The sequence below is a fragment of the Lemur catta genome, chromosome 7 (assembly GCF_020740605.2).
Source record: "Lemur catta isolate mLemCat1 chromosome 7, mLemCat1.pri, whole genome shotgun sequence".
In the NCBI taxonomy this organism is placed as follows: Eukaryota; Metazoa; Chordata; class Mammalia; order Primates; family Lemuridae; genus Lemur; species Lemur catta.
The window spans coordinates 104,729,545-104,739,014 of record NC_059134.1 but is presented as its reverse complement, the minus strand read 5'-3'; the positions used below and the strand labels follow the sequence as shown (position 1 = coordinate 104,739,014).

The 9,470-nt window shown below is 60.3% G+C and overlaps 1 protein-coding gene across 2 annotated transcripts; it reads right to left on the bottom strand.

The window, feature by feature from the left end:
• On the bottom strand, positions 1 to 4,593 carry CABP2 (calcium binding protein 2). Of its 2 annotated transcripts, none has more exons than XM_045558314.1 (7): positions 4,268 to 4,593; positions 3,498 to 3,672; positions 2,968 to 2,998; positions 2,056 to 2,190; positions 1,453 to 1,562; positions 1,200 to 1,347; positions 1 to 258 (listed from the first exon to the last, which is right to left on the bottom strand). In XM_045558314.1, the coding sequence occupies exons 1-7, from the start codon at positions 4,321 to 4,323 to the stop codon at positions 233 to 235; spliced, it is 681 nt and encodes a 226-aa protein (XP_045414270.1). In that variant the 5' UTR covers positions 4,324 to 4,593; the 3' UTR covers positions 1 to 232. The 2 variants fall into 2 exon arrangements, with proteins under 2 accessions (XP_045414270.1, XP_045414271.1); XM_045558315.1 differs by having other exon boundaries at positions 3,502 to 3,672; positions 4,268 to 4,424.
• Positions 4,594 to 9,470: the final 4,877 nt, after the last annotated feature.

Genomic DNA, 9,470 nt, shown 5'->3' with positions numbered 1-9,470 from the left:
TCTCCCCAGCTTGCAGATACTTTATTCCCAGAGAATCAGCGATGATGCAGAGGGCTTTACTGGAGCAACAGTGCTGGGGGTGACGGCAGGCAAGGGTGTTGCACACAGGTGGGGACAGGCAGGAGGGGAGCAGGGTCCCAGCTGGAGGTGGTGAGCTTCAAGGAACGTGCTGGTGGGCAGAGGCTGTGGCTGTCCTCAAGTTCTGTCTGCTGCCTCCAGTTTCTGTACAGGTTCACCGAGACATCATTCGCACAAACTCTGCCAGGACAAAGCCAAGGTTTGGGGTATGCTCTCTGGACCCCACTAGGGGTGAGGCCAATCTGCCAGGCTTCAGGAAGGTGGGAGTGTGGTTGAGGGGGAGGGCCTTCAATGGCATTCCCTGGATCTGATACAGAATAGGCCTGAGGACTAGGAAGAGGAGGCTTTGTCTTATGGAGAAACAAACAAACAATCAAGCCCTTGTAACTGAACTTATTTTCTGTTTTGCTTTGACCACTAGGAAGCTTAGGAGCAACTTTGGGGCCTACTTTAGGGAATGCTTTCTAGTTTTCTTTTCTTTTCTTTTTTTTGTCCAAGGACTTGCTCTGTTGCCCACACTAGAGTGCAGTGGTGTCATCATAGCTCACTGCAACCTTGACCTCCTAGGCTCAAGTGATCCTTCTGCCTCAGCCTCCTAAAGAGCTGGGACTTCAGGTGTGTGCCATCATGCCTGGCTACTTTTTTCTATTTTTAGTTTTCCAGCTAGTTTCTTTCTATTTTTAATAGAGATGAGGTCTCACTATTGCCCAGGTGGGGCTTGAACGCCTGTCCTCAAGTGATCCTCCCACCTCAGCCTCCCAAAGTGCTGGGATTACAGGCACCAGCCAGCGCGCCCAGCCAGCCCTTCTACATATTAATTTTCCTTGGCTTCCTGTTATTATTTAATCCTTGTTTTCCCGCATGGGAGTGCAGCGCAGGGGAAGAGCTGCGTTCTGGCTGGGGCTGCCCAGGTTCATAGGTTGGCTCCAGGCACCTCCTTTTGCTAAGCGAGCGCCTAGCTTTCCCCAGGACCCTGCCTCCCGGGTTCTCGGCGACCACTGCCTAGGAAAGGCGCCCGGTGCTTAGCGCAGGGTAGGGCTCGCAGTGACAATGCCCTCTTTGTCCTTTCCTTAGCTGTTAAGAACCTTCCAGGGTGTGTGCTGCGGCGCGGCAGGAGGTACCTTCGAAGTCCACCAGGCCGTCCCCGTTGAGGTCGATGTCCTGCAGGATCTCGTCCACCTCCCGCTGGCTGAGGCGCTCCCCCAGCAGGGCCTTGAGGGCCGCCCGGAGCTCGCCCACGCTGATGCAGCCGTCCCCGTTGGTGTCGAACTGTGGCGGCGTCGGTGGTGGAGTCGGGTCACCGACGGCCATCATCCGCTCGGCCCCCCACTCGCCGCAGACACGCAGCCCCCCGCCCGCGCCCCCTGGCCGCACCTCCCGGAAGGCGTCGCGCAGCTCCCGCACGCCGATCATGTCCGCCGTCTCCGCCAGCAGCTTGGGGCCCATCAGCTCCACAAAGTCTTCAAAGTCCACCTTCCCGCCACCTGGGGGGGCCCCTCCGTTAGACCCCTGCCCGGCCCCTGGCGCGCCCTGCTCTGCCCTCCGCCCTCCCTTCGGAAGTGGGCCCGCCCCTCCCGGCGCCCCAAGGCTGGGCCGTCCTATCTCCCCACGCGAATCACGCTCCCAACAAGCCACAGCTTTGGCCAAAGGTGAAAGGAAAACCACTCTTAAAACTTCTTGGAGCTTTCCTTAATTTTCCTGAAGAGTGCAGTGGGGTTTGAGTCCTGGCACCATGAACTTCCTGTGTGACCTTAGACAAGTCACTTATTCAGAAACTCAGTTTCCTCATCTGTAAAATGGGGATCATGGTCCTTGCTCCGCCCACCTCAGAGAGGATGGTGAGATTCTGCAGAGTGACCAGGGTCCTGGGCTCTGGGGACAGCCTGTGCAGTCAACTCTGTGCCTGGGCTGCTGCTTCCCTGGTGCTGGTCAGGGCACGGGGAGGACTGGGCAGTGGGGTGGGTCTGAGGCACATACTGATTTGCTGCGAGATCTCGATGAGCTCCATCTCCGTGGGCATGTAGCCCAGGGTCCGCATGCAGGCGCCCAGCTCCCGGCAGCCGATGTAGCCGTCCCGGTCTCGGTCAAACTCCTGGAAGGCGACCTGCAGCTCTGCCAGGTGGGGTGGGGTCAGCCCTTCCCCCACGGCCCCCTGGATCCCGGCCTGGACCAGCTACCCTTCCTTCTCCCCTTGGTCCAGTCATTCCCTCCTTGTAAACACCAGTTTGTCTTTGCTGCCTCAGGGCCTTTTCACATGCTGTTCCTTCTATTTGTTCTTTCAGCAGATATTTAAGGAGCAGCTACTGTGTGCCAAGCTCTGCTCTAGGCACTGGGGATATAGCAGTGAATTTTAAAAGACAGAAAGGAAGAGGAAGGAACAAATCCTTGACCTCATGGAGCTTGCATTCTGGAACATTTCCCCTCCTCTTTGGTCCTATGTCACTGACTAAAGAAAGGCTTCCCTCTCAGTTTGTCCTGTGCCAGCCTGTTCGTTCATTTCCTGGAGAGTACTTGGCACCGTTGGTACGCGTGGCTGACTTACTGACGTCGGTCTCCAAAGGGCATGGACTGTGTCTGTCCAGTCTGCCAAGTTTCCTGGCGCTCAGCACAGGGCCAGGCACAGAGTGGGCACCCAGGAAGTGTCAGCTGAATGAACAAATGTGACCCGCCTGGCAAATGAGACTAAGGAACTGACAGCTGGGAATGGGGGCGTCTGTCAACCCCTTCCTGCTCAGTCTTGTCCCCATCTCCCAGAACTGGTCTCCTGTAGCCTTCTTCCTGCTCCTAGTTCCACCTGGAGACTGCCGAGGGCCCCACCCGATGCCCCATACCCTGTGTCTCCACCCCGTGCCCACCCTCCGGGGAACCAGTTCCTTCTCAAACCTTTACCTTCAATCTCCTCGGGCCGCAGCTCCCGGTCCTGGGGGGCACAGCAGGGTTAGGGGTTCCCTGGTTCTCCCAGGCCCTGCACCCACCCTTCTTTTTCCTCGGGGCTCCCCAACCAGCCCTGCCCCTCGACATGCACGCGCGGGGCCTGTGTCTGTCGGATGCCGCTCAGACCTGGCTCCCGCCAAGTCCTGCTCACTGGCCTGGGTGACTGGGGTGCCCCCTCCCTGCTGCCTGCCCACGTCTCTCCCATGGCCTTCCCCACCCACCCTGTCACCCTCTTCTAGGGCAGGGGCTCCTTTTGCCAGAGGTGGATCTTGGGGGACAGGTAGAAGCTCAGACTTGGCCCTGCCAGCCTCAGTGTCACTGTTGATCTCTCCTCTGTTTCTGGAGTTGTCACTTTCTGCCCCTCTCTGCCTCCCACCCTGGATCTGTATGCCTTTGCTCTGATGTCCCCGCTCAATCTCTCCCTGGTTCGAGAAGAGGCAAAGCGAGGGCACAAGGGTAGGCAGGCTTGCGGCGGGTGGCCGTACATACGAGTTGGGTGGCGGCGATGCTGGGCCGCAGGAAGATGCAGGCAGGCCCCACCAGGCTGCTGAGCACCGAGTAGCCCTGGACGCCCGGCCCAGGGCCCCCCTGCTCCTTGGGGCTGGGGCCGAGGCTGTGGTGGGAGCTCCCTGCAGGGGAGCCGGGCCACTGCCAGGGGTCCTGCAGCAAAGCCGGCCGTGAGCTGGGGCAGTGGCTGCTGAGCACCAGGCCCCACCGCCGCTTCCCACCCCCACTCACCAGCCTCTTCTCTCTTTGGAACCCAGCACAGGACTGTGGGGAAGGGGCTCAGGCTGTTCAGGACCCTCACCCATTACCACTTTAGGCTAGAAGGGGCTATCCCCTAACTGTTCAGCTGGGCAAACCCAGGCCCAGAAAAGGCAAGGGACTTGGCCAAGGTCACTGTGAAAGCCAGGGGCAGAGTGAGACCCTGTGTTCTAGCTCTGTGTCTCCCAGCCAGGGCTGGCTGGCAGAGAGCAGGGACCTGCCGCGGGGCTGGGGCAGCCGAATGGGCAGCTGGGGACCCGGGGAGCTTGGCAGGGAGACCCAGTGGTCTGTGGGCGGCAAGACCAGGATGAGGCGGAGTCTGGGGGCTTCCAAGAAAAAATCTCATTCTGAGGCGGCGCAAAGCGAGCCCCCATCCCTGTGCCCACCTCCAACCCCAGCCTGGCCCTCCCAGGACTCTGCCCACCCCACCTGGCCCTTCAAGGTCCAGCCCTGCCATCTGGCTTTGACTTCTTCCCCTTAGCCCTCCTACCTTAGGCCCCCGGCGCCGGGGCCGCTTGGCACAGTTCCCCATGGGCCCTGGACCATGCCAGGCCTGGAGTCCCCGGGGCAGCCCGGGGCTGGGACTCAGCGGATGCTGCAGACACCCGGCAGCCCCCAGCCGCTCCCAGTGCCAGCCTGGGAATACTGCAGGGGATTTTCCTGGGGTTTTGTGGGGAAGATCGGGGGCGGGTGGGCAGGCGGGGGGCCCTGGGCCCGGGGCTTGGGTCCTAATCCGGGATTATCTCTGAGCATCTCTGCTGGTGAGGGAGGCCACTTGGGCCCAGGGCCCCCTGGAAGGCACAGCCTCCCCACACTTCCTCCTGAGGGTCTTCCAGACACCCCCTCTCCGGCACCCTTCTCCCCCCACCCTGCCCCTAATCTCTCCCAATCAGGAGAGATTTGACATCTTCAGAAGCAGGACCTGGGTCCTGGGAGGAGGGAAGCAGGTGCCCAGTGTGCAGGGTGGGTGGGACTTCTCTCCCCTCAGAATGGCAGCGCATTCCAGGGGCCAGGAGCATTGCAGACCCTCCCCCAGTGCCTCCCAGAGAGGGGTTTGGCCCAGGCAGAAAGCCCCTGCCTCTCCTTACCAGGACCCTGGGCCCCCCGCCTCGGGGTGCTTCCCAGCCCCCCAGCCCCTGGCCCCGTGCATGCGAGGAGCCGGCAGGGGTCTGCTCTGGCTGCCGTGGTGGTGGTGGTGGTGGTGGTGGTGGCAGGGCTCCCTGAGCACAGAGGTAGGGGAGGGGCACCAACTGACAGATCCGTCTAACATGTGTGTCCTCGGGCCCCTCCTGGACTTGGCCCTGGGTCTGTCCTGCAGGGCCCCACTTGGGCTGTGGGATCCCTGCTGTTCACACATGGTTCCCCCCAGTCGAGGACGCTCCCGCCCCCTTTACCTGCCCGTAGGCTGCCTGCACCTGGGCCTCGAGCTCCCGGAGAAGCACCCGTCGCCTGGTGGCTGCTGGGCTGGCAGAGGCCTGGCTGGTGCCTGGACCGCCCCCAGAGGGGCTGGGGTCCCCCGAGTCGGGGCTGCCATCCGCCGGGCCCTGGGGCAGGGCCATGGAGAGACAAGGCGAGGTGAGGCACCTCTTCCTGGCTGAGGGACACTGTCCCTGTGCAGCCTCCCGAGTCCTGTGGGAGGGTGGCCTAGTGGGCAGCTGCAGGTGTGGTCCCGGGTCCCTGCAGCTCTTCTCCCTGTTCCTCCCTCCAAGAGCTGGAAGAGCCCCAGGCCCCTGAAGTCGCTCTCAGCTCCATGTAGACCCTCACACAGCCCCATCGCCTGGCAAAGCCCCTGTGCCGGCTGCAGACTGCACCCGGGTCTCCCCTGCCCGTCCTGCAGGCCTGGTCGCCTGCCCCCGCCTGCCTTTGGCGTCCTCCCCACCTAGTGTTCTGCCTCAGTCTCTCTGCCTCCTGCCCCACCAGGCCCTCCCGCTCTATTTCCGCCTCGCCCTCTGCTCCCTGCTCTGTGGATGTCTCTGTGTGTGTCACCTGTGGTCCCTCTCTCCACCCCCCTCCACCACCATCTGTCTCTGTCTCTGTGCAGTGGTGTCTCTGGGTCTTGCCCATCTCTGCCGGCTCCCTTCCTCTCTCACATCGATCTGTCTTCTGTCTGTCCTTGGTCTTCCTATTCCCTCCCACCCCCAGGATGGCTCTAGGACTCTGGAAAGGCAGCTCCCCCTCCTCTTACGCTGCCCCCAGCCCCAGGGTGCCTCTGTGCTGCCCCTTACGCCCCCACCGCCTCCTGTGGTGCCTCTGCCTGGTCCTGCTGACCTGAGCCTCTTGCTTCTAACGGAAGGGGTGGCGGTGGGCCAGGCAGCCCCTGCTGGCCTCCCGTGCCTCCGTGCCGTGCCCCAGCCCACTCACCACCCAGCTGCCCGCTCCTCAGCTCCCGAATGAGGTCAGTCGTCCTGCCCTGGCCCTACTCCAGGCCCTTCATGATTTATTCACCTGCCCCCACACCAGCCTTTGTCCAAGGGAACCAGATCCCACCAGAAGCCTGCCACCTGAGCTGGTGGCTCTGGCCTCTCCCGGCCATGCGTGGCCATCCATTCGTGTATCCCCCAGCAAACCTCTGAGCCTGGCTGGGACCAGCCCTGGGCCAGCTGCTGGGGCCACATGACAGATCCCCACCTTCCCTGAGGACCCCCGTCTCGGGCACATCTAACAAGGAAAGGGGACACCAGGCAGCCTCCAAGTGTGTGGCGTCACCGCATCAGGAGGTGAGGGACGGGGCAACACTCTAGGCGTTGCCTGCCAGTGTTCCAGCTGTCCCTGGCCCCCCCCCCCCCGCCTGGTGAGACCTGGGGTTCCTGGCTGGGGCCAGCCATGAGCTTGGAGGGTCCCAGGAGCTGGAACCTGGCATTATGTCCATGGAGGCCCTCAGGAGGGAGGGGCTAGCAGCCTCTGGAGGGGCTAAGGGTGGCAAGAGGTCAGAGAACATTTCAGAGGGGCTGAATCTTCAGCAAATGTTTGTTGACCACCTGCATGTGCCTTCCTGGGTGCTGGGAACCAGTCTCTACCTCCTGGAACCTTCCACCTGGTGGGAGATGCACGTTCAGCAAACCAGGATTGCAGCGGCTGGTTGTGCAGGGAAGGGCCCTGCAGGCCTCCAGGGACCTCGCTGTGAGTGGGGCCGAGGAGCTGCCACAGTAGAGGGCGAGGAAAGCCTCCATGTGCCCACAGGTGGGCCTGAGGATCCGAGCACGGGCCAGGAGCGAGAGGCCCGTGGCCGCTGGCCAGGCGGTCCGGGCAGGGAGGGATCGTCCGCGCTGTCTCAGCCTTCAGCATCCCTCAGCCCCCTGCACTGGTCTCCCAGGCAGTAACACCCCTGGAAACGTCCCTCGCAGACAGGAATCCCCTCTGTTCTCTACAAGGTTGTGGAAAGTGCCTGCAGGCCTGGGTTCCCCCGTGCGCTGGACTTGTGACCCTGGGAAAGATATTTCACCTCTTTTAGCCTCAGTTTCCTTATCTGACAAATGCAGGTTGACCTAGCATCCACCTCACAGTGCCATTGTGAAAATTAAATGATAAAGGGCTTGGCAGGTTCCTGGCACATAGGAAGGGCTCAAAAAGTGGTGGGCACCACATGTGATGAATGATCCCATGTGTACACGACCATGTAAGAAGGCAGGAAGTGGTGAGAAACGTGTGTCCCAAAGTACAATGCAAAGCAGTGGGGGCCATAACTGGGCAGAGCACAGTGGGTAAAAGAGTTTTCAGCCAGGGAGCAAAGACTTTGTGTCGAGGCAGAGGACAAAGCCTAGCTTGGAAATCTCTCCTGAGGGATTCAATGTGCAGCCTCCTGGAACATTCCTCGGCCAGAGGGAGGTCCTGGCCCATCAACCCGGGAGAGCTGTGCTTCTGGGAGGAAGAGGAGGAGGCCCCAGAGTAGCCACAGAGCGAGCCCACAGGCTAGGCCTGCGGACCAGAGGACTGTGGGTAAAAGCAGCCACGTGGAACACCACAGCACAGTGCCAAGCCGGACTGGGGGACAGCCACCCACACAGACCGTGAAACTTTTGCACAAAAGAAGTGGGGGCGGTAGTGCTCCAGGCCAGGGCAGGTGAATGAACGTCTCTGAGCCTTGGTGTCCTCTTCTGTGTAATGGGAACAATTCCCCCTCCCGCCCAGGTTGTCATGGAGATGAAATGAGACCATTTGTATTGAAAGCTCTTTGTAATCTGCTGTATGCTGGGCAGATGTTCCTCCAGCTGTGAGTCAGGCATGAGAACCCCGCTCCCCAGCCCCGGGCAGCTGTGGGCTCCAGTGAGGGGAGTGGAAAGCCCTGGCTGCAGGGGTGCTCCTGATTAGGGTGACATTTTGGTTTTACCCCTTGCTTTGGGCGGGGAGTTCTGCACCTGGGAAGGACACCTTCCTCTTTCCTTGTGGTTCCGACAGAGCACCCCGTGAGACCCCTCGGGGCAGGGGGCAGCCAGGAGGAGAGCTGGACTGGGGGCACCAGGTGAGCCTCCAGGGAGGTGGGCACTGGGCTCTGCCGGGCAGGACTCAGCCCTCCTAGGCCCAGGGGACCCTGCCCACCCCAGTCCGTGGTCTTCCCATCCACTGTGCCCGGCCTGTATTTGGAGGGTGTAGGGCTCTCAGACTCAGTCAAGACATGATTTGGAGACTATGTAGGGGAGGAAAAGCAATTTTTTCCTCAACCTTCATGAAGTCTTAGCTGGGCAAGAAACCTCGAATGAAAAGGAACTCCAAACAGTGGCTAGAACTCCACTTGCACCACAGCTTCCGCAAGGAACAATACCTTTAAGGACAAAGGACAAAGAAAGCAGTTTTAGGCTGCCAAGGGTGGGAGACTGTGGAAAGGTAAATATATGGCAGGAAGCTGATGGAGCGAGGTTTGTCTGGGAATTCTTCTGGGGCCTGGGCTGAGGCAGTAAGCACCTAGAGTTGACTCCAGTAAGGGAGAGTGTATGTTCTGCCTTTAGGCAGGAAAGGGAGAGAGACAGAGAAAGCTCTTCCTCCATTTGCTGCTTCTAAATTGCCTTCAGCTCAAAATTAATTTTTATGTCCAAGAAGCATATTTTGGGGTGTCATATTCTGGTTTCCCCAAATGACAAGGTCTAGAAGAGGAAAGAATGAGGGTTAAAAGTGAGGCCCCTGGAGCCTACCAGACCTGCATGTAAGTCCTGTTTACTAGCTGTGTGACCTTGGGATGCCATTTAACCTCTCTGTGCTTGTTTCCTCCTCTGTAAAATGAGCATGGGTCTTGGAGTTGTGATGTATGTAAAGTTCTCAGCCCTAAGGGCTTGCGATCATCATCCTCACAAAGAGAAGGTGTGTATACGAATATGTCTGTTTATTGAAACTGCATTCATTCATGCAACAAGCACTCACTGAGCACCTGTGTGCTGGTGCTGGGGACACGGCAGTGACCAAGGTCCTCAGCCCTGGCCCTCTGTGGGCCACCAGGAGCTGTGTGGTTTAGGGGGTGTGTACTGCGGGGGGAGGGGTGTGTTAACGTGTGATGCTAGGTGTGGATGCCTCTTGCAAACCACTGCCCTGCAGGGAGGGGAGGCCCCCCCGCAGATGGCCAGCGCTGCCCGGGCCACACTCATCGCCTTCTTGCCCCAACCTGCCACACCAAGCTCGGTGACTGGGTGCATTCCTGGGGCGGGGCAGGGAGGAGTGAGGGGGTGGAGCAGAACAGCAAATATAAGACCTCTGGGCGCCTCCCT